The sequence below is a fragment of the Rhinolophus sinicus genome, linkage group LG04 (genome assembly GCF_036562045.2).
Source record: "Rhinolophus sinicus isolate RSC01 linkage group LG04, ASM3656204v1, whole genome shotgun sequence".
Classification (NCBI taxonomy): Eukaryota; Metazoa; Chordata; class Mammalia; order Chiroptera; family Rhinolophidae; genus Rhinolophus; species Rhinolophus sinicus.
This window is the reverse complement of record NC_133754.1, coordinates 52153808-52179610: the sequence shown is the minus strand read 5'-3', so window position 1 is coordinate 52179610 and position 25803 is coordinate 52153808. Positions and strand designations below refer to the sequence as shown.

Below are 25803 nucleotides of genomic sequence, written 5' to 3'. Positions count from 1 at the left end.
TAATCTTTCTAAACATTGATCTCATTACTTTTGTGCTTAAAATGATTTCACTGCAGGTCATAATTTTCAGGATAATGTTCAAACTTTTAATATTGATTAGATTTTCTATAGCATGGTTCTTTTTCAAAGCATTCTTGTTTATTCTCAAACTATAGCATATTGCTTGCTGTTCCAAAATGGGAAGTTGTTTTTCTCCTCCGGCTTACCAGATCCTATTTCTTTTTTCTTCAATTCTTTTCTCTAAATCATCGACTGGATAAGCTCCTATTCATCCTTTAAAACACAGATGACTTGGTGAACTCTCAGTCTAGCATGTGCCATATAATAATGAATTCATTATTATAGTATATCTATGTCAGTGATGTATCTTGTATATATCTCTATAATACCACTGAATTCCTAGTTTTGTCATTATTTGTATACCTGTCTGAATATTCAACTTGATGTGAAATATTCATGGGCTAGGATAATGTTGGAAAAATATAAAGGTCATAAGTTACATATGTTAAGGTGAAAGAGATGAATGTCAATAGAATAATAAAACGGAGAAAGAATTTCAAAGAAAGTGATTTTAATGGACATTAGTTACATACAATATGAACTCAGATATTTTTAAAAAATCATTTACTATAATGAAATCTTAAAAATTAAATCTGGTTGTGCTATTTAAATTGATTCATTTTATACAAATTACATCTAATGTGGTTCAAGAAATAGTGATGTTAAATTTCTACTTTTGGTGCCAACCCACTTTTGGTATAAGATTATTGCAAACCCAAATCTAAAATGCACCTCGTCCTCTAATACTTTACCGGCTTTTCAATTCACTCGCCTACTACCTCCAATTTATCAATCTTCCATAAACCTTCAATGATTCTATACTTCCTGTAAGTGAAAATGCCTACTTCTGGGTTTAGCATTAAAAGCCCTCCATCATATGACGTTTATTCATCTCTGAAGAGCTAACACTCTTTACTCCTCTAAAAGACATGCTATTTACTATTATTTTAACTTCCTACATGTTCCTGAGAGCAGAAAACCACTGTGGAACTTCTGCAGTTACTATCAAGGGCCTACAGCATCCTAACGCACAGAGTTCTTACTGAATGATGCTACTGTTGTTCTCAGTGTTATCTTAGATTCTTTTATACCTACACCTCTAATTATTGCAATGTTTTTATTAATAATTACTACAGATTTTATTTTAATGAGAAACAGTTTATTGTGAATGCTTATATTTTGCTGCAAAATGCTTTATTTTCATTATTAGTGAAACAAAGTTGATCTTTAAAAATTTTAATCTCTCTTGCTCTAAAAAATATTAGCATTATTCTAATAAACACTTCCCATTTAAAAACGAGATATATAAGATCATATCTCATTAAAAGTAGTCATCTTCTCTGGGTGGTGAACACACAATGCAATATAGATAGATGATGCATTATAGAAATGTATACTTGAAAACTACATAATTTCACTAACCAATGTCATCCCAATAAATTTAATAAAGATAAAAAAAATAGTCATTTTCTTTCATTATAATAGCATTCCAAAAAAAGCCCTGGTATTTATAAAGTGCCTTATCGTGTAAATCTGTTCCCAGTTTTTCAAACAGCTTTATTGATGATGATATGAACAATACACTCTTTCTTTTATGTAATTTGATGTCTCTGTCACTCTGCCATCAGACTTGTTTTCCTTTTTGCTGATCTGAGAATGTCACTGTTCCCATCTCAAATACTATCATTTCTACTATTACCATGCAAAGCACTTTCTGTACCTATTAGGTAATTTCTTCCAAATAGAACCAGGACCCCAAGCCCTAACTTTTCCACATGCATGCTATGAACAGTCCCTCATTCGTTCCTGGTTCTATATCATTTTCACGTAGCTCTCAAGTGCACTGTATCTTGTATCTTTCCTGATTTTCCTTGTCTCACATTTAATCATCCATTGAACCTATCATGTGTCTGTCCTATCCATTGATTCCTCATCCATCCATCCATTCATCCATCCCTCCACCCACTCACCCACTCACAGACCCATCCATCTATCCACCTATCCACCCATAAATCAAACATTTGTCAAGGGCCTTCCTGATACCAGGCACTGTGCCAGGCTCTAAGACTACAGGGATGAACAGAATACCATCTATCCTTTCAAGAAGTTCATTTTAAAAAAGCATTTAAGTAACATTCATTTTTTTCAAGGCTGAATTCGTATATTTCCCCCATTTGCTTCTTTAATTCATTAAGTTTCTCAGGATGACCATTATTTTGTTTGTGCATAATTTATTATTAATACTTCAATATTTTGTGTTTTCATGGTAGCTTTGAAAAACGACTAAATAGAAGTACTCTAATGTTCAGCTTGGCTCTGAATGTACTTTTAAACATCCTCAAAGGATACATTTATACTAAAATACAAGTTCTCTTTGTTATAAATAGAATATTCTTGAAGTTTAACTTCAACATAGAAAAGATAATTATAGCCATACACATCTAATAGAGTACTGTATCTTCTGGTATTTGAAGAAGGTGGTTTGGCTTGAATTACATATAATTACAGGTTAAGAAAAATTAATTACTCTCACCTAGAACAGTATGACCTGTACAACAAGCAGTGATGAATAAAAATGACTATTTTGAGCTTACTAGTGAATTGCTCACTATGTGATGCTATATATTATTTCATTATGGAAATCATATCAATAAGCTCAAGAGCGTTTAAAAAAACAATTCTCTCCCAAAGTGACACATTGTGAAAAGCAAATCCAAGCCAAACCCAAATAAAACTGATTAGCTTCAAATTCAAAGAAGAAAGTGCACTGGAGAAGTTAATATATTCCTTTAAGAAGCACTTGTAGTCTTTCTTCTTAACAAAATGGCCTCAATAATGTCAATAATAATTACTTGCCCCATCCATGGAATGTATATGTTATAAATGATTCACGGCAGCATAAACACAATCACAGCCCATCGTACTCACTGGGGCGGGATAGACACATATGCTGGGAGCCCTTCCACCACCAGCACCTGCTGACCTTCTGCCCTCGATGTATTTTGATGTTTTCTTTATTTCCTAAAATATGAATACTTACAGCATTTCATTCTGGGCATCTATGTTGTTCCCCCTTAAGAGTATTTTTAGATATTAAAAAATACATAGCTTTCCTAATTTTCCAAATATTTGCCCTGTGGTGTGTTCATATTTGCTTTGAGACTCATCTGCATTTATTTTCGCGAACTATCTTCTGCTTTCAACTTCTAAAGGGCCAGGTCTTTTCCATCATTTAGTGTTCTGCACATATTTTGTGTAGCGAATGCATACCTGTTAATAAGAGCTTGAGCATGTTCCTGACCTAGATTCATATTTTGGTTTTAAAGGAGCTTTCACTCTTCAAATCAACAGTTTAATAGGCCTATTTATTGAAGGCCCGTGTGACAACCTCACTTGTCCCTTCTCTGCCTCACTGACCCTCTTTGTGCTATGGACCATCATGCTATCGTGTGTGGGTTACTACATTAGTTTGTTAACTCGTTTCCCAGCTCTAGTGTCTCCAACAATATATCTTTTTCACGTTTAAAGCATACATCAGATCATGTTACCACCCTCTTTAAAGCTATTGATGGCTTCACAATGAACTTAAAATAGAACGTTGTGCTTTGACTCACATAAGTCCCATCATTCACAGAGGCTCTGGCCCCTGTTTGCCTCTAATCATTTATTCTTAACGTGATGATTCTGGCCACAGAAGGCGAAACTGGTTCTGGATGGGCAATAAACAACAAACAAACAAACAAACCTACCTTAGCTATTGCAAGGTTTGTGGCATACAATAGGTGCTTAATAAGGGCTTGTTGAAGAACCACCATTTTTTTAGTAGTTGTTAAGAGACACATATTGATGAGGAGGATTAACTAGTGAAGGACCACAAACCATTTTAATAACTAAGATTCTCCCCATCCAGTACTAGTTCCTTAGTAATTCTCTCATTAATTGTTCTCCTTAGTGGGGCAATACAAAAAAATAAAGGTGAAGAAATACTGTTATACAGCATAGGACCTCTTCTCAGTTCTCAGTGTTCCTGCCATCCTGCTCTCACCAGTTCTCTCAGGCTGCCTTTCCCTCAGGGTCTTGGCACACACTATTCCTGCCTCTAGACCCTGCTTCCCTGTCCTGTTATGGGACTGGGTCCTTTGTATCCTTCCCATCGCAGCCTACATGTGTCCTTCTTGGAGATACCCTTCATGACCATTGCCCTATATAAACTACGGCCCCTTTGACTCACTGTCACTGTGTCCTTGCTGGTTCCCCCCCCCCAGCACGTATACTAACCTGTAATTATTTATCAGTTTACTGTTCATGGTCCTACCCCGACCCCACTAGACGATAAGCTCTGTGAAAGAGAGACATGTCATTCTTTCTTCATATTGCACCACAATTGCCTTGTGCAACTTCAGGGACATAAATGGCACTCAATAAATGCTTGTTGATTCAATCATTCAAACTGAAGTTAGAGAAAATAAGACTGATTTCTAAAAGCTGAAAGTTGGATTAGTAATAGGCATAGCCACTTTTTACTTAGCAATTGTTAAGTGCCAGATATTATACTCAGCCTTTTGCTGAGTATATGAGTATATGAAGTTTCAAGGAAAAATATAAAATTACTTGAAAGGGAGAAACTATCACACATGTTAGCAAGGCTTGATTGTGGATACCTGCATTTCCAAAGACAAAATGTGATAATAAGTAGGAGGTTCGTTTATTCATTCATGTAACAAATATTGGCTGAGTGTCTACTCTGTGCCAGGCCCTGTAGAGACATAACAGTGAAACATACACACACACAAACACACACACACACACACACACACACACACACACACACATCACGTGTGAAAACGTAAGAAAAATAGAGGTGTATATTTGTCTTCATAAAGTTCAGAGTGATCAGCCACTTGGTCCTACATACTGACCAAGAATCAAACATCTGTAATATTATTTTTAAAAACTGAGTGAGTCAATACACCCAAAACATTTGGAGTGGTTGTCTCTAGATAGATCGTGGGTGATCTGCATTTTCTTCTTTATTTTTCTCTATTTTCCAAGTTTCTTATAAAAAATGAAAGCTACTTTCATAACAAAAATGTGTTCATACATATGTGTATGTGTATGAATGTGCATATTTATAGTCATCCCCAGTTATAATGCACATAGTACCAAGAGATACTCCTGGATCCCTAATGTCTACTATTCGCAACATTACTAATTCCAGAGGAAGAGAGGAATATGAGAGAAAGAATAATTTCATAGGCTCTTTTCTCACTTGTACTTATAGTTGATTTATGAAGTGCTCCTTCAGTAATAAAACAAAGGTTATAAACCATTAAGTTACTGTACTAATAAGAGCCAAGGGTCCTGATACAATTGTCTTATCTTAGAAGATGTGAAAAAAGTGAAGAGTGCTTAAAACTTTAACAATTTCTTGCTCTTACTTTTATTATCTTTTCTCCACTGTACTATTTTAGATTAATGAAATAATAAATCTTTCATCCAACTGATTTTATTTAATGGTATAGGAAAATGTTAATCTTGCAATTCTCAGCGCTGTAAGAATGAATCCTTCAAAGACCATATATTTTATAGACACAATGAAATCTAGGCTATTCTTTGAAAAATATATTAGAAGATGATAAAGAAATGATTGTAATTTTTCGTTAGTGAATGAACACAAATAGAAAAAATAGATTTCTCTAAAATTTGGGATTTGTCTTTATGAGCACTCTGTTATTTATTTTTTCAGTCTCAGTGTCTCTCTCTGTCTCTCCACACACACACACACACACACACACACACACACACACACGCACACAGACACACATAAGTAAGCATCATATCACAAGGGTAGTTGAGATGAAGTTCTAATTTCATTTCTTACTTCCTGTGTATATAATCTTGAATAAGTTACTGAAAAGTCTCCCTATGTCTGACTCCTCATCCTTAAAATGTTAGAGGAGATGTAAAATCTCTCTCAGGCTATAATATAAATTTCTCCTTCCTCAATTTCCAGTAGAAGATCTCACGAGCACCTGCTTCAAAGGAACAATGCAAGACATTCTTCTTTGCCTGTCCACAAAGCTTCCCCCACCCCAAAATTCAAGAAATCTGTTTGAAATGACAATGGAACGGATGGCTGTGAACGAGTCCCTACATGGGGCCAGCCTGTTCCCCAATCCTGACGTTTCCTGAGCTCTGTGAGTGTCTGTGTTCTGAAGCGGCACCCCTGGCATTGCATGAACTGACTCTGACAGATTTGTTTCTCCGTTCGTCATCCCTCCAGATGGCTTTAAATGAATATAGCATTCAAATAACTACACAGAAGAAAGCATCCTCTAACCAGTTGATTCATATAAAATGTGTGAAAATCAGATTATACCATTTATTTTTCCACTTAGAATTAGTTTCAAAAGTTTTCACTTTACATAAATGACATAACATGGCAAAGCAAGCATGTTCCACATGGCCCGAAATGCCTGCCAGTCACTTCTCTGTGGCTTGGGGAAATCAGGGTGGAAAGTGTTTGATGAAATGTACATAGTTCTGGAGGGATTACTTTCAAAGTTACCTTAAAGTAGGACTGAACTGAAAATATAAATTTAGATAAATAAAATATTTAGAATAATTAAAAAGAAACCAAATAGGAGATTAATAACCAGGGGCTTAATTTAACTTGTTTTCAAACTATGACTTAATTCGAACTATTTGGATTTTTTCCACAAATAAAGTAATCCACAGATTCGTTGTTTTGTAAAGAAAAATATATCTGGTGAGACAAAAAACAGTACTGGAAGTTAGTCATGTAGAGTCTACTCAGGTCATTTCAAGAACTTTCCATCCCTCTTTAAACAACTTACTGAAATTCTGCTTTGAAATCAGGACAAAGCTCTGACCCTATTTTTTAAATATGCCATTTCATCGGACATGTGAACAAGAAACCGCCACCGAGGAGGACTCATTTTCAGCCACCACTACACACTGATTTTTTTTCCACTTTTTTTTCAAAATAAAGCCAACTTATGTAAAAGCAGCGATGTCGAGTGTGTTAAGGGAATAATAACATGAGTGAGTTTGCGAAAACTTGTGGTTACCAGTTCAAACCATGTAAAAGAAGGCTGAATGTTCCTTCAAGAAGTAAGGGCTAGTGGTGTAAAATGTATAATTAGTATGGTTAATTATTATTTGAAAGCAAAAAATGCTTTAAAGCAAAACACAGTCAGTGTGAGTTATGTTTTCTTTTTCACAAATGCTTAAAGTAATTAATTTGACCCTATATATTCTTGAATTGTATTTACGTAGTGGTTACAAATTTTAAAAATAATTTTTAATTACAGAAGTAATGCATGCACACATGTACCTTGTAAACATAGATATAAGCTAACATTCCATTTAACTGTTATCTCAAAGTAATTGTTAGCTTTTTGTTGTGAATTGTTCTAGATTTCTTATATGTCTATTTATTCATATAAAATATATGGTACGGTTTAGTAAGTCCTTATTGACCAAGGCTCATTTATTGGCCCAGCATGTGTGCATGAAGTATCTACTGTGCGTCTTTCTCTGTCCCCTATGCTGGAGGTATAGTAGTAAATGGACAGACACAAATCCTTTCTGATGCAGCTTACATGCTAGTGGAAGAGAAACAATCAACGACTTTGTAGAAGATTTGCAATCTAAGGAATAAAAATAAAGCTGAGAAGAGGGAGTGTATGTATGCTGCAGCGAGGTGAGGGAAGCTGTGTGGTTAGTGAGCAAAGCATGGCAGACTAGCACGCCGGATGGGTTAACCAAAACAGTTGAATAAGGCTGTTCTCAAATTGTCTTTGCTCAAGTAGTGAATTGGAAGCAAGTATTATCCTGACTCACACGCCACCCAGCACCACCCATGAATTGTCTCCCAGCCCTGAAACTTCCCCTGGACAGCCTGGGTAGCCTCACGTCTCAGCTCTCGGGACTAGAACTGATAGTAAACACTGTATAAAGTCAAACACTTCTTTACTTGATTCCAGTTCTTCTTATTTTCTTTCTACCCCTTTCGTCTTTCTCTTTCTCCTTTTCTTTCCAAGATGCAGTTAGAAGCTAGAGTCTAAAAGTGCTGTGCTATTGAAGGGTCCTCTGGCTGACAGTTTGGGTATGAAAGATTCTGATCAGAATCCGGGAAGCAGTCCGCTTGTTTTTCCTTCATCTACTGGGTGAATTATAAACATAAAAAAAGACACTAACTACAAGAAGCAATCTACTCCGAGTAATAAAGGAATATATAAATGCCTTTGATCAAAGCTCAAACTGTGATGTATAGCCTATGCCTTTCAAGTTGTTATCTGAATAAGAGGACGTTAGATGGTTACATTAAAAGATATAGATCGAGTTAAATGCAGTGGAAAGAACAGAGCATAGCAAGACCTAGATGCTGGTCTCAGCAAAGTGGCCTTTCCACTGAAACTAAATATTAACTACACCTAATATTTTGATCATTATGCTGATCTCTAAAACTCTATTTCCTCATATTTAAAATGAGGTCATTAACTGTTCAGCCTGACTACTTCCCTTTTTCTGCATAGTTGTTGTTAGGCTTAAATCAAATAAAGCAAAAAACTGAATAGTTGAAACATTCTTTAGAAGAATCATTATTTATGAAATATTAAAAATCCCACTGCCTCACACACTGACTCCAAACCCCTAACTATGTAAGGAATAAATAAAACATATGGATCGATAAACAAATGCAACAGCGCTGCAGGTCAGATGTCTCTATCCTCATCTGAAACAGAAGGAAATGCTGGTGTTCACCACCATTTATGCAATTGTTACAATGTACCAAAGTGTGAAAACTATGGATTTAGAATCCTGCACTGGTGACTCAGAGGCTGTACTGAACAGGGTCTGATTAATATCAAGGAGACATGAAGAAATCTCATAAGATCTTCAAGACCCATGAGAGCAATGATGAAAAGATCATAGTTTTAGTTAAGAGAATTGAATTTCTAGCTAATACTCTATACAGCTTCACACAGTAAAAGATAACTCCAATCAATTCTATATTCTAGTGTTACTTCTAAAAATAGGGAAAAGTATAACTATTAATTCATGCTAACCATTCAGAGACAAAGGATGAACAATGACTATTTAATAGAAACGTACATTGTAACTCTTAGCAATTTGGGAATCATGCTACAGATACAATAATCATCCATTAGGACCTCATTGCTGCTTCAGACAGCGCCAATTTAATCCTCGTCCTGATTAATCACCAGGAAGAGAGGGATAGTAACTCTTCCTGCAACTATCAACACATTTCGAACAAATGCTTTGTTTTTGAAACTCAGAAGTCTGACTTTCCAGGTCAAGCATAAATGATTATATAAATATACATATATATATATATATATGTATATTTCTATAATTTATATTTATGTAATATATATAATATAAATATATAATATTAGATATAATATATGAATTTTGCTCTCTAGCATAAAGGTGAAATATGAATAAGCTTTACTTCTGTGAAGTGAATGATTTGTTTTATATGATAAAGTACACAAGGTATTACATTTTAGAGAAGCTGAAGAAAGCAGTCTTTTCTAATTATTCAATAAAGCAGTCTTTTGCTATTCAACATAAGCAAACATGCTCAGAGAATGAATCAATTTCTTTTTCTTCCCCCCCCACCCCATATTTTTAGGCTCTTTTTTTAAGGAGTGAGGGGAAATGGAGTAGTGCAATGAAATGGGGGCTCTTTCCTATTTTTTATTTTGATGCACAATTTCAAATCCCAAAGTGTGTTTCAATTTAATGCCATCCTCAGTCACAATTTCAAGTATCCTAACATCCACAGACATGTGGAAGGAATGATGGCTGCCAGCGTGCACCAGTTTGTCCTCCAGTCTTCTTGCACAGTTGACCTCATACACTACACAGGTGTGTCAAAACCGATGGCTAGTCAGGTGTGTGGTTACCGCCAGTCACTTAGTGGAATAATTATTCCTGACTCCCTCATTTTATCTACCACTCAAGTTTTTTTCTCAATATTAATTTTTATAAATTATTCTTATATGTGAATATTCTTAAAAAAATACAAGAAAATCTTAGTGTTTACTTCTTCATGAATCACTACTATCCAAAGACTTACTTAAAAATTCCCGCAATGATTCAGTTGAAATGACTTGTTACCTACAAACTTGAAAAACAATTCTATATGTGTCCCCCACATCTTATGTCATTGACTTCAGAGTGATTAGCTGACATCATTCTGTGTTAGTAATTCTTTCTTCCTCCTTCTTTTTTTATCCAATCTTTTGGCACATCCGTGCATTCATGACTACTACAGATTGTGTAAGCTTCCTCCTTCAGACTGCTATTTAAAGTTCAACTCCGTTATTAGTCAAAAAAAAAAAAAAAAAAAAAAAAAAGGAAAGGGGTAAAAGATTGGGTGGCACAGACAAATCATTATTCATCAGTGATAAAATTCTAGGTTCTGAGTTCCTTGTCATAGAGGAATCGCTGTGCTAATGTCAGCCAGTATTCTCTACCTGTTTGCCTAGCCTTGGCCACGTTCAGAAACATTCTGAACCTTCTGTTCATGTCATTTTTGAAGTAAATACCTTGTTTTTGGTCTCATCAATTATTATATATTTTCACGTACAGATGTTCTCCCTACCATTTTTTCAAAATGAGGTTTATATCTGCTTCCCACCAGTTGTTATGTTTTGCCAAAGCTATTTGCCACCAAGCCCTTTGCCACCCAAGCACTTTCAGTTGTTTCATAGGTAGCAACTTCCAATAATTCCTGGCCTTCATTCTGTTTCCCATTATTGCTCCAATATTACCTTCTCAATAGTTTTTAAGTTTCAAACCTCCTCTCCCGATCACTAGTCACAAATGGCACACTGACATTGCTTAAGGTATTAAACAAAGTCTAAAGCTGTGCCCTGCTGTTTTTGTGACGCACTTCCTGTGTTATTCTGTGTCAGTTACTTTCTCCTTTTGGAATTCCAGCTATTCCTTCAGGGGTCCCTGGGCTCTGCCAACCAAAGAGATCACAGGACATAATTAAGTGTTTCCAATTATGAAGATTTTGCCATTAAAGGACATTGAAAGGACAGTGACATTTTCAGTGTGTGGTAGGTGACAAGCAGTGCAAGGAGAAACAGAAAAAAGGAGCCTACGCAGGACTTGACGAGCCTGGGAAGTGTGGATCTAAAGCACGCTTGTGAGATACCAGCAAGGAGCCAATGAAATCAATGCTCAGTCCTCACTGCTGGGTTGTTCCGGCGTCTGCAACCTTTCAGATCATGCAAAAGGCTTTACCGACAACGTCTGAATCTGCGTGCACATGGGCCAGAGAGTGGGGCTTCACGAAGGAACTTCTTGTCAGCACAGGAAAAGGAGCTCCTTGGCGTCCCTCAGCATTTGCTGCGTGTTGCTAAAACCGGGGAGTCAGACTGATGTGTTTCCAGGGAATACACTTAGTGTCTCGCCTTGCCAAACACATCAAAGCAATTTGTTTTTGCCAGTGAGACTCTGGTGGCTCCCCACAATGAGTCAGCTCACTTATTTAAAATCCTAAACTGGTATGTTAGTAGCTTGTAGGTCACTAACCTGCCAGCCTTGTAATTTACACTGCTGCAGAACAAGTCGACATTTCTCCTCAGCAGACAATTTCTTCTTCTCGCCAGGGAGTGTATCCGCCAGTGGCTTATACCTGTAAAGAGCAGCAGGGACATGAAAACGATGACTGAATTCGTCAAGCAAATGACTATATTCAACAGAGTTGTCTTTGTTACACTGTTTCTTAAATTTTCCCCTGTTCTTAATTTATTCCATGAGTCCCCCAATACTCCATCCATTGTGCATTTAACAGGCAACTGAAATAACACCTCTTTTACATGAAGAATGATTTTTTAAAATGTGTCAAACATATTTTTCAGTCCTTTAATGCACGTTTATCATGGAGTGATTCTAAAGAAACTCTGAAAAGGAAGAACATTTACATATTAGCTTTTATTTAAATATTTAGAATGCTCTTAAAAAACACACCTTTTTAAAAAAAAAATTCCAGCATTTTTTATTCCCATTTGAGAGTGAAGCTAGACGTAGTTAGAATCTATAATAAAGGAATATCAAAACATTCAGAATTCTTATTTAAGTGAGAGGTAGAGTAGTTTCCTCCCCATGTATTAGATAATTGAGGATTTTAAATCTTCTAGAAGCACATTTTATTTCGTTTCGGAAAAATTCCTTCAAATTATTATATTTGATTCCCTAGACAAAATGCATGGCAATATAGTTTTCTATGGATTTTTTAAAGAAATGTCTTTCAAAATTACATCAGCCATTTAAAAAACTGTATGTAAAATTTCCCTTTGCACTTAAGGTATTGAACCTAACATATACGTAAAACCGCATTAGGAGGAGGTGGAGGAGGAGGGGGAGGGGGAGGATGAGGGAAGGAGGAGGAGGGGGAGGGGGAGGAGGAAGAGGAGGAGGGGGAGGAGAAGGAGGACGAAGCAGAGGGTCGGGGAGACAGAAGAAGCAAGCACAATGTGTGCAATCGCATCATGTTCGTTATGGTTACGATTCTCATGTTGGGTTGCTCTGGGAACTCAACGCCAAAAGTTAAATCACCTGAGATTTCTGTTATTTTCTGTGGAATATCTTAGCATTTCATTGAAAGTTTGCTGCAGCAAATTCAGCACCTTCTAAAATTAAGTGTTTTGTTTCCTTAGGGCAACTAAGGAAGGAATTAGGTTGCCTAAACATCTTTATTTACCACCCTTCCTCCGAGCAAGCACTGAGAGCATTGGACAACTCCCACTGGCAGCCACGCCATATTTACACACACTTCTTTATTTCTGCAAGTGCTGTGGAGAGATCAGGTGCACGGCACACAGGGCCATGCCGCAGTAACTATGGGTATGCCATCTAACACAGACGGAGAAAATATACCTATTTGGCTTTGTCAGTAGCAGACATTTATCTCCTTTCTTACATCCTTAGCATTGCCGCTGAAAACTCAGTACTGATGCTCCTTGACTTACGATGAGGTTATGATCCAATAAACTCATCATAAATTGAAAATATCTTAAGTCGAAAATTCATTTAATACACCTAACCTACAGAACATCATAGCTTAACCTAAACTACCTTAAACATGCTCAGAACTGACATTAGCCTACAGTTGGGCAAAATCATCTAACACAATGAATACACTATAGGGTATCGGATGTTTATCGCCATGATGGCGTGGCTGACTGGGGGGCTGTGGCTCATTGCCGCTGCCCAGAATCACAAGAGAAGTATCAGACATATCTATAGCCTGGGACAAGATTAATATTCAGATCCTGAAGTTCAGGTTCTACTGAATGTGTCTTGCTTTGGCACCATTGTAAAATTGAAAAAGCTGAACCATCGTAAGTCAGGGACCATCTGCATAGTGTTTGTCCTGGATTGAAAATTGTCATAATCTTCCTAACCATGAGTCAGCCAAAAAATATATATATCAACATCAGTAACAACCCTTCCTTCTCATGTATAGATTTTTGCTCATGTGTCAAACTCAGGGTACAAGAGAGTGTAAAATTAGCAAGTAACAGAGACTGAACATGCAATTGTAGCGCCAGAGGCAAGGATATAAAAATCCTGCTCATTTTTTTGATCACACAGAATGGACTGAAATGATCTGTGGATGACAGAAGTGTTCAGTGTTTTTTTTTTTCTTTTTTAATAAGAGGCAAGAATGTGATTTCCGACCCAGCAGGTACTCAAGTGAGTATGTATATTTTTACTGGCCATACTATGGTTGCTGCAAAAGAGAAAGATGCATTTCAAGGGTAGAAGAGAACAGAGCAAATGGGCCTAACGTAGTATGTGTGTGTAGAGGGTTAGGAACTGGGAGGAAATGTGCAGAAGGCAGTGGGGTGGATGCTTAAAAGCTTATGGGCATCCCCAGAAGATGCTGGTGTATGACATCGGTGCATCAGTGAGCAAACTTGGGTTTTGTTTTACGATGTTTGAGGGACTCAAAGGTGACACATGATATAATTGTATAATGTCTTAGAACAGGAATGAAACTGGATTGGGGATCCAAACACAGCTTTGGTTTCCAACTGTGCAGCAAATTTGCTATGAGGCCCGTGACAAGCCACACAGCAAATAATTCGCCCTCTCAGTACTGCATGCATGTGTCTTAGGATGTGACAGAAATCCTACATGGCATTACAAACACTAGTTTAATTCTGATCCATCCACAAAGTGTGAGCTTCCCTAGGGCACGGGGTCATCTTTGTACCTTCCATGGTGTCTGCTAGATTGTTTTTGTATGGAGCCAAGTATATATAATACAAACAAATCATGGGAGGCCAAGAAAAGGGGTGGGGAATTGGGGGAGGGGAAGTTACATTTCTTGCGCTCTGAGGAGTACAAGGAGCTTTTCTATGTCCCTTCGCATACTTCTCATAGCTGTAGGAGGTCTGTATGATAGTCTTTTGATAGTGAGAAAGTTGATAGTCACAGAAATTAAGTCACTTGTTCAAGTTCGCAAAGATGGTGTATGGGTTGAATTGTGCCCTCCCCAAAAGAAGTGAATGTGACCTTATTTGGAATTTGAATCTTTGCAGATGTAATTAAGCTAAAATGAGGTCATTAAGGGTGGGTCCTTATTCAATATGACTGGTGTACTTGTCAGAAGAGGAAAACGACATGTGATGACAGAGGCAGAGATTGGAGTTGCACAGCTGCAGGGCAAGGGTACCGAGGATTTCAGGCCACTAGCAGAAGCTGGAAGAGATGAGAAAGGATTCCACCTGGATTCTCAGAGGGGCATGGCCCTGCTGACACATTGATTTTAGACTTTCAGCCTTTAGAACTATGAGAGATAAATTTCTGTTTTTTAAGCCACCTAGTTTGTGGTACTTTGTTAGGGCAGTCTTAGGACACCTATCAGATGGTAAGAGTGGCTAAGCTGTAATTTGAACCCAGGGAAATCTGACTCGAGAGGTAATCTCTCCATTCCTACAGTCTAGGCAGAAACTAACAAGCCCCCGGCACATGATGATTGTAGAATAGAAAAGGAAGATACCGAGTATGAAAGACCAAAAAGGTAAAACCCAACAGTAACCATCAAGACATAGGACATGCAGAGTTAAGAATCTGTGGCTCTCTGACCTTTGGGTGACTGGGCCTCTTCTATAACAGTAAACTAGAACTCATAATGAAATACAGACTCATTCAAGCACTCAGGAAAATCAATGCATTTCTACCATTTAGCCAGAGTTACACAATGAAATGAAATCACTCAAATTATCTTTTTATTCTCCTATAATTGTCTCATTCTGGATCTTTGTTAATTATCAGTGAGAATTGAATTGACATAATTCAAGTATCTGAATACAATATTAACAAGTCAGAACAAAATTCTTACACTTCTTGCCTTTTTCTCATTTTATATTGTTCTTTTGACACCTAAAATGGTGTAATTCTGACATGTCAACTGAAAAGACAAAAACGTCACCTTAGACAGGCTAAGGTATTCTATTTGAGTGTAATTAAAAACATCTTGTCCTTTGGAATGTGAGTGTCATCTATAGGTGGTGTCCCTGGTCTAGTGCTGTGCCGAAACATGCCTGATCTGACAGAAACTTCAATCCGAGGCCAAATGGTAATAACCAGCAAGGAGCACTAGCTGGGCCCTGAGCACAGGTGTGGTCAGAGATGGCTCTTCTCAGCTCTCACCCCCCTGCCACAGCCTCTTTTGCTCAAACAAGGTCACCTCAATCCACTCAAGATCCGTGTATTCTGGCTGACACCTGCCCTGCGTCTGAGATAAACCAACTGACTAAGAAATAAATATTCACTCTTCCAGCTAATCTACTCTTGTCTCCTCCTGGCTTGGGATGAGGGTAACGATTGGGATCTAGTTCCATGTCCAGAAATGAGGTTCCATGCCTCATTCAATGGGGCTCCATCAACCAACCAATATTGACTGAGCACAAAATATACAAATGCAGCAGGGAACAGAACAGATGAAAATCCTTATAGCCTCTGATGGAGACAGACAATAGAAACGTAAATGATAAAGGATGTCAGATACAATGAGAGAGGTGGAGAAAAATAAAGCAAGAAAGGTTTCACTGTGAGCAAATGTGTGAGGGTGAGGAAGGAAGCAGTGGCACTTTCTGGGAACAGCCACATTGAAGGAACAACAGGTCCAGAAGCCCTGTGTGGGATTGCGCCTGCGTGTTCAAGGCATATCAAGGAGGCTGGTGTGGCTGGAGCACAGCAGGTGGGAGGAAAGGTAGAGGAGAAGGATTCACAAAGGCAACCACAGCGGGAAGGATGCAGATCATGTAGGTGACTAAGGACTTTGGCTTTGACTCTGAGAGTCCTGGGGAGCGAGGGTTTGAGCAGACGAGTCCTCTCACTTGACATTAAAAGAATCACTGACGCTGCTAGGCTGAGCATGGGCAGCGGTGGCGCAAGCAGGGAGCCACGGAGCCTATGTGGAGGCTCTCCCCACAGCCCAGGATGGAAGCAATGGGAGTGGTAGGAAAGGGCTGAACTCTGTCCATATTTGGCGGTAGACCTAATAGGATTTCCAGATTGACGTGGTGTGAGGGGAGAGAGGGCGACTCCGAGGTTTTTGACCTAAGAGACTGGAGAATGAAGTTGACATTTACTATGATGGAACAGAGTGGGTAGAGTAGTTATTTTCCTGGACAAAGGCTGCATAAACAGAAGGAAAAAAATAGTGCAACCGAAGAGAACCAAAAGGAGGAATTTGGGTGGAAATCTGCAAGGAGGTATGGACTAAATGTCAGCCAACATGCCCAAACCAAATCTAATCTCTCCTTGGTTGGCACTTACTCAGCTGGGTCGTTTCTTCTCTGTCATGACCTTCTGCCTGACTAGATAGAACAGCACTGACTGACCATTTAGGAAACTGGGTCTACTTCCATTATGGTGCTGAATATTCGGTGCTCTCTTGGGGTTGAAACCTAAAGCCATGTTCCAAGCTCTGTTTGCCTCATTTCTCTTGTGAATGTGTCTTTGATGACTTTCAACCTCCCTTTCTTGACAGTCTTCATCCTAAGTTTCTAATATATAAGTACGGGGTTTCACGACCAGTTCTATCACAGTTACTGATAAATTGTTTAACATGCCCACTATTCATCAAGTACTTTCTCTACATCAAGGATTCAAGTATGAAAATTCTCCCTAATACACTCTCAGTATGTGGAGTATAGTGACATTAAAATAATAAGACATCATGAAGCCTTACAAAATTATAAGTGAAAGAATTCCAACATAGGTCATATTCATTTTGGGGTCTCTGGATTCCAAGAGGGATAGACTGAAGTTGAAAAAGCAGAGAAAAGCTACCAACAGTTCAGAACTGTAAAGCAGAACCTTAGGAATGTGATGAATTAATATTTCTCTTTTCAAAAGTAATTGTTCTTTCTAGTTTTAAGAAGAACTCGGACATCCTACCCCTCGTGGACCTAGAGATTAAAAAACAAAAATGAAAACAAACCCAAAAAAACAAAACAACGCACAACATATACAGCTACCATGGAAGTCAGGTTAAACATGGTAGTGACTCTTAACTGACTGCTTTAAGAAATCTGCCATGAAATAGTTGAAGCGTTTCCTTAGCAAAATACAAGGTCTGTATATCAAACTAATGCTTTAAAAAACCCAACTCAGATGCAGTTTCTCTATAATTGTTTCTGATTGCTGAGTATTGACTTTATCTCTTCATTCTCAAAGAAAATTCTGTTGTGAAAATTTCAGTCCTGATACCCCTTAAAATGTAATTGTATCCAACTAATATTTACTGAGCACCTTTTATGAGCTAGATATGCTGCCAAGAAATGTGTAAGTTTCTAAGATGTGTAAAGTGATGTTCTAATTTCACTGCATATGCTCAAATATAAAGCATGAGTTTTTTCTGTTTTTTGTTTTTTTTTTGCCAAAACTGTATGTCAGAAAGGTTTTCTTATTTCAAGACCTTGTGAAACTTTCTTATCAGGGACATACTTTAATTACTTAGTTGGGAAGAACAAAACAATGTTTGGGGAGAGTGATTTACCTTCTCATCCCCCAGGATGTACTGGATAATCTACGGAAATAGGAAAACGATGTAGGAGCTCTCTATTGACAGAGAAAGACAGCTCACTAAGGGCAGAGCAAGGAGGCGTAAGACAGGAAGGCAAGACTGGGGCTGTGCAATTTAAGAGGGGCTGAGGGAAGGCAGAGGTTGGAATGTGGTCAGCAGCACTAAATGTCACAGAGAGGTTAAAACGTGTCGGCACGGAAAAGCAGATGGGTGTTGTGATTGGGGAACGAAAGGCAATGCCAGGGACCTGGAAGAAACCAGATAACTATGGCATCAAGACATTAGCAGCCGGTGGCGACACACAAGGCTGGGCTCTCGCAGTTCACGACATAAATAAAAGTAACGGTCAATAGCTTGAGGGTGAAATAGAATACATCAAAGCTTTTTGGTGCTTTGTTTTTCAGTGGCGCAAAAGAACAAAGCTTATCGACAATATCTGTAGAAATATACAAAATCTACATTCTATTGACGCTTAATTTTGTATGTTTCCATTTTACTCCAAATAACTTTGTTCATTAATTTTCAGCTCTGATGGGACAGGGATGCAGCTTCTTCTTTAACCCTTTCCTTGGTCTTTTTCCATAGGGCACTGAATGGTTTCTCTACCTGGCATGGACGCCACTAATGGAGCTGTTTGGCAATGCTTGAATAGGGATGCATTTCATTGGTTCTACGAACTTGCCTGGCTTGTTCTTTTCGCTCCTCATATTCATACTCTCACAGTAAACACAGTGCAGGTGCAGAAGGGTGATTTTCTAGCTATTTGGGGCTAATTTCCAGCATTTAGAATGCTGAGTGGTGGGTTGAGTGGAACAGCTGCCTAGCAACGGGACTGACATATATCATGAAAATAGTGAGAAGTATGAAGGAAAAGGAGCACAAGTGGGCTTGAGAGAGAAATAAAATCTATTTCAACATGGAAGGGAGGGTACGATACGAAGGAAAAAATGGGACACAAAGAGAGAGGACTTGCAGAAGTGCTTTGCAGTGACAGGAACACTTTTTCTTTTAAAGAAAAGGATGTGAACGCAGAGATAAAGTTGTTAAAATGGTCTAGTTCACACAAAAATCTTTCATGTTCCTTAAGTGTGCACATTCTTTCTCTTCTTCCCATGACTCTTAAGGTTTAAAAATCCCACCTGGCATTTCAGGTTTTGTCCAGGTTTTCGACCCTTGTACTGTCTGTTCTGAGTGGGTTGGCTCTGCTATCGCATACCTTCCCCATGTCCACACTGCAGAATGAAACCGGCACTGCTCGGCGTACCACCTGGAGCTTTTTCCATGTATATCTGGCCCATCTTTCTGTTGCGTCTTCTACCAGTGCCCCACAGGTCCTGTGCATCAAGCCAATCAAACCATCCAAACTTCTCACATCTCTCTGCACTCGCTGTGCCCTTTGCCGGGGGCACATCAGCACCATATACTTCCCAGTGCGTTCACCTCTCTCCACTCTTCAGAACCCATCCTGTATTGGCAGGATGCACAGGAAGGAGACTTAAGCTGTGCTTTGCAAGGACCTTTGGGCCTGATGGATTGTTCAGGCCTGGACTTTGGTCTTGAGTGGATTTTTACTTCTATTGGACTGACATTAAGTTTATCAGCGCTCACATGGGATCTACATATGACTCTATTAAAGGAAAAAACAGTCTTTACATTATTACTATGGCAATTCCAGGCCTACTTCTTATGCCACTGGTTAAGACTGATTTCTCTTTTAAAATTATGGTGAACAGGCTGCTGTTATCCTTAGAAACATGGATATGCCATTCAAAGTGTATTTCACGTTCCCATGTTTTTTCTGGTTCAAGAGCCCCGGGGTGCAGTCCTTGGGAAGAGTAGGGAGGACAGTACAGAAGAGCTGCCCCACTGATATCACCCTCAGCTCCACACCAGTTCTGTTGGGGGCTGGGTGACTGGCATGGTTAAGAATGTTCCCAACTTCTATATGCAATTCTCTCGAGCTGAAACTGGAACAGGGAGGACAAAAGAGAAGGAAGGAGACAGGCAGGGAGGAAAGGATGAAGGGAGGGAAGGAGATTTATAAAGTGCCTATAAATTCTAGGTGTGATGATAGGTTACTCCGTATCATTACTGAATTCTCACAACAACCCCAGAAAAGAAGTTACGTGATAACTTCAAAGAGTTAGTTTACAGTAGAGCTAGGACCTTAATCCAGGCTGCAGGATTTTGAGTCTAATACTGCTGCCACTGAATTAATATGGCAGATGGGATAAAAACAGACACTTTTGCCTTTTGTTTTTGAGCTTAAAAGGATAAAGGTAACGATCATACAGAATAATAATTAAATGAGGAATACTAATAAGGTAGGAAATGGAAAAAGCAAAACTCCATGCTGTGCCCTTAAATTCCAAGTCTTCTAAATCAAGGCTTTATTTCCTCTCTCTCTCTCTCTCTCTCTCTCTCTCTCTCTCTCTCTCTCTCTCTCTCTCGTTATGGTGATGGTTGTTCTTGTTACTATTATTTCAATAACATCATTATGTTATTATTTTAATGCCATCACAGCCATCAACCCTTTAGCCTCTAAAACAAAGCATCCAAAATTGAGACTCACTGTCTGACTTCTACACCACAGTGAAAGAGAGTCAGGGGAAGAAACGAGCTCACAGGGAGGAGTAACGGGAATTCCTGAGTAGTTCCTGGACCAGCGGAGAGGCCTTGATAGAACCCCTTACCCTTCATCCGAAAACCCCAAGATGATCTCGCAGCTCTCACTTTGTGTGAGTTCTAACTAGCCTACATGTGTGAATGGCCAGCAGAGTGAAAGTGGTGAATGTGAATGACCACAACAGAAATTTGTCCACTTCCACCATAGCTACCTCCATGAAAGCATCTCCTTCCAAATCTCATGGTAAAGCAGATCACCTGGAGGTTTTAATGCTATGACATTCACTTGCTCGTTCGTTTGTTCGTTAGTTCATTCATTCATTCATTCATTCCTATGCTTCATGTAATTAAGCCAAGAGGCTCTCCTCCCAGGGAACATGAGAGGTGAATAACAAGAAAGAAAGCTAAATTATATCTTAGCTCCTGGGATTAGCCAGTATCACTATGCAGATAAAAAATGAATTCAGAGCATCTGCTAAGAATTTACATGACAATGCTCTCAAGTTCTTTTACTTAAAACCATCCTCACCATTTCATTTTAATTGTGACATGTAACAACATTCTATGTATTCAATAAATGGATGAAAGTGAAACACTAAATTAGAAATGCCCCAGTGTGAAACATATACTGGGTTTCATTTCCTGAGCAGCCTTTGCAGCATGAAACATTTATTTTAGCCAGGTTTGTACTTGCTTTTAATACAGCCCAAGGATATTTTTCTACACAGAAACCCCATCCGTGCATGCATAACACTCCAGAGCCATCTACCACAGGGGACATTAAAAACTGTGCCCTCTTGGGGGACTGAATATGTGATGGAGCTAATAATGGTTGCAGGCAAAGGAACCAATCCTGATGCTTTCTGATCTCATTACACATACCCAGGAGAACGCTGAGCACAATCAGTGCGTACATTCAAACTGATGTACTTTCGTCCACGCTTTGCAGAATTTACTGGTTGAGCCATAACCTGTATTTATCAGGTACAAGAACAGCTTGTTTAGTTACACTGAAAAGAACAGATACTCGTTTGTTGTTGAAGTCTACATAAAAGATCCCTTTAAGCTATATGGCTTTAAGTAAAATTATCCCATTCCTAAAGCAATTTGCTCCTTAACCGAATATTCACCAAGGTCAGTCTGACCTCCTATCTTTGAGTATGGACTGGAAACCAGGTCAATTTATTTGTTGGAGATATTTGCTATTCCTATGTTTTCTCTCTCTGCTAAACAGGGAAGGCAACTCTTCTCCTTGGAAATGGCTAAAAAGTTTTGTGGAGATTAGTGGCTAATGCCAGTTATTTTATTAATATGACAGGTTTATACCTATTTCAGACACTGAATTGAGTTAGTTAGTAACATATGAATCTGTTGTTCAGAATATCACTATCATTGGTGGGTTAGCAAATCGTGTGGAAGAATGAAGTATGGTCTCTAAAGGAACAGTCTGGCACTGAAACCAGATCAGACTATTTCAACAGTAATGAAGCCTTCTTTTGTACATTTACTTTTTTATTATAATTAAAATTTATTGGGGTGACAATGGTCAACAAAACTACATAGGTTTCAACTGCACATTTCTATAATACATCATCTATATATTGCATTATGTGCTCACCACCCAGAGTCAGTTCTCCTTCCATGACCATATATTTAATCCCTTTTACCCTTTTCTACTTTGGAAAGTGTGTGGCAATGGCTGAATCAAGACTTAGGGTTTGATATCTGAACCTAATTATGTTTTTTAAATTTTGAAACTTAGGATTTGATATATGAACCTAATTATGTTTCTTAATTTTTAAAATTATGTATTATTTTTTTAAAAACTGCTTTATTGAGGTATGGTTGACAAACAAAAAGATGTACATATTTAATATATTCAATTAGATGAGTCTGGAAATAAGTACACATCTGTAAAACCATCACTGCAATCAATGCTATAAACATATCCATCACCTCTAAAAGGTACTGCTTGCCCTCTTTATTTTTATTTATTCTTTTTTTTAACACATCTATCCTCTTAGCAAAAATTTAAGATGACAACCCAGTATTGTTAACCCTAGGCACTATGCTGTACAGTAGATCTCTAGGATTTATTCATCCTGTAGAACTGAAACTTTGCACCCTTTGACTAATACCCTCCCAGTTTCTCCCGCCTCTCAGCCCCTGGTAAGCGCTTTTCAATTCTCTGCTTCTATGAATTTGACTATTTTAGATTCCACATCTAGTGAGATCATATGACATTTGTCTTTCTGTTTCTGGCTTATTTCACTTAGCACAATGTCCTACAGATCCATTTATGTTGTTGCAAATGGCAGGATTTCCTTCATTTTTAATGCTGAGTATATTATATATTATATATTTGCTATATGTAACACATGGCAAATATTAATTTTTAAAACACAGTCAGCCAATAGTTGTAGCTAAAATGGACATTCATATGGTGAGTCATACACATTAGCAGTAGTTACTTCTAACATCACTTGACTGAGTTATGTCATCTTGAGCCAAGAAATGCAACATGCACATTTTTTTAAGAACATATCAAAATGATCAATTTAATATAAAGAATGGAATTTCTATTTCTCTTCAATGAGGCACTTTAAGTACAGATGTGTTACTTTTGAACACTATAACAGAAATGCTTTGATAATAGGGAGGGACAATTAGGATCCAGTACATTTATATTTTGAGTGAAAATAACATGGGCACTCAAGTCATGTTAAATAGTGATTATGTATTTTCACTATTTGAAAATATTGGCTGGATAGGTCCAAATGATATTTGTGATATCTTGGAAATTTAAGTATGTTATCACTCACTGCTAGGTACAAGTATCGCTAATGAAAGTTTTCACTCAAAGAAAGACATGATTAAAATTAGCATGAACTAGAACTCTAAAGGAATCAATAATATGCAAAACGTTCTATCTTTTACTGTCCATTGACATACCATATACCTTTCACATAACACACACTTAAATGTTCCAGTTCCCAGCATTTCTATCTCTTACATTACTTTGATAATTATCCATTAAGATTAACACGTGTACAACACTTTTTTGGTACAGGAAACAGTGGTAAAAAAGAAATCGTCTTGCATTTGGGTGCCTTCTCAATAATGCTGGACATTTTCCAATGAACCCTTGGGTATTACCTAATTCTGCAGAGGTGTGATCTTCGATTGCTTTTGACTAAGGTATGTTGCAGCTCTGTAGAGATAGAACTTAAGCTGTAGAAAACCGATAATGCAAATTAATTCCTCTCCAGAGCAACATAAATGACATTAATCTTGGCAGTACGAAATGTTTTTTTTTGTCAGAGAATATAAATCTCTGTAAATCAAATTTTCACTTGAACTGCTTTAATATCTTCTTAGTTTCCTTTTTACACAAAGAGCTGAATACAATCTTTTATACGTATTCAACATATATTTGTATGACCATGTTTTTACCTTTTTGAAACTTATACTTAACCATAACAGGGTGTGGTAATTGAGAATTAGCAAAGATGGCTTAACATTCTAGTAATAATCTAGTAAAAAATTAGATTCACTCCTTCATTCCAATATATTCTCCAACCTATGCAGTCTAGTTTCTATTTTTGTGCACACCACTTTATAGAAACATCATATGTTATGATAGTAAATAACAATTTACATGTCAAATCCAATAACTATATTTTGTGGCTTTTTCCTCCTACTGCACATTTCTGATGTATATAACTTGATCTTTTCTGCAGCATATGAAACCTTTGACTTCTCCCTCCTTGAAACAGTCATCTCCCTCATTGCCCTCCCATTCTTTATTTTATCCTTTCACTGCTCTCACAACTTCTCCTTTATAGACATAATTTCCTCCATCCTTCTACTAAATGTATGTACTTTTCATTCAGCATTTGCTTCTTGGCTTTCCCAGAATGTCTTCCCTGAGCAATCTCAAACAGAGACAAGGCTATAACTATCATTTATAAACTAATGATTTTCAAAGTTTTTATATGTAAAACACAATAACCACTTTCCTGAACTTCACACAAATACATTGAACTGCCTCCTGGACAGCACAGTTTGGATCTCCCAAGCACACCTCAAGACCAACACGTTTCATTCCTCCCCACCCTCCACATACTTTCCCATTTGGTCCTACTCCATATGACCTACCATCTAGCCACCTCCCTGCAAACCTTGGAGTCTGTTCATCATCGTGTTTTGATCATTTTACATCCTAACATCTCTAAAGTTTATGTCCTTTTCTTCATCTCAGTTAATTTTTCTCCATAAAGCCTCAACAACAACATCTTTCTTAAATATTGTAATCAATAGTCTTCTAAATACACTTTCAGGATACATCCTTCAGGAACTCCCATCTTCAGCATATACCGTGTTTCTCCGAAAATAAGACCTAGCCAATTAGCTCTAATGCGTCTTTTGGAGCAAAAAATAATATAAGAATTATAAAATATAATTATATATATTATAGTAAAATAAGACTTGGTATTATATTATATTATATTATATTATATTATATTATATTATATTATATTACACTCGGTCTTATATTACAGTAAAATAAGACTGGGTCTTATAATAATTTTTGCTCCAAAAGACGCATTAGAGCTGATTGTCCAGCTAAGTCTTATTTTCAGGGAAATGTGGTAGTACTAGATTTTCAAGGACTGCAGGATCCTTCATGATACAGTCCTTATTTGTCTCTTCCTAGTTAAATACCTCCCAGTCATTAAGATCATGCACTCTTGCCATTTTGAAATTTACTGAACTCATCATTCTTCCTCACTGTTGTGTGGACATACTTTGATTTCTTTTTTGGCTAACTCTAAGGGGTCTTAAGGCTTCAGCTTAACGCCATCTACTCCAGGAAATCTTATGAACCCCTTCCCAGAAAATCTACACTGCCTGGCCTAGATACTGCCTGAATAGCCTTATATCTCCTCATTCCACAGTCATTTTCTATTTTCCCTAGATTCTGAGGCAGAGAATATTCTATG

The 25803-nt window shown here is 37.7% G+C and overlaps 1 protein-coding gene across 4 annotated transcripts in view; it reads right to left on the bottom strand.

Moving 5' to 3' along the window:
- The window catches only part of MYO16 (myosin XVI), a 542975-nt gene that overhangs the window by 87180 nt on the left and 429992 nt on the right, over positions 1–25803 (bottom strand). For all 4 annotated transcript variants that reach the window (XM_074329517.1, XM_074329516.1, XM_019731063.2 and 1 more), the window contains one exon: positions 11662–11764. In XM_074329517.1, coding sequence (XP_074185618.1) covers positions 11662–11764 — 103 coding nt within the window. The remainder of the gene's footprint in view (positions 1–11661; positions 11765–25803) is intronic.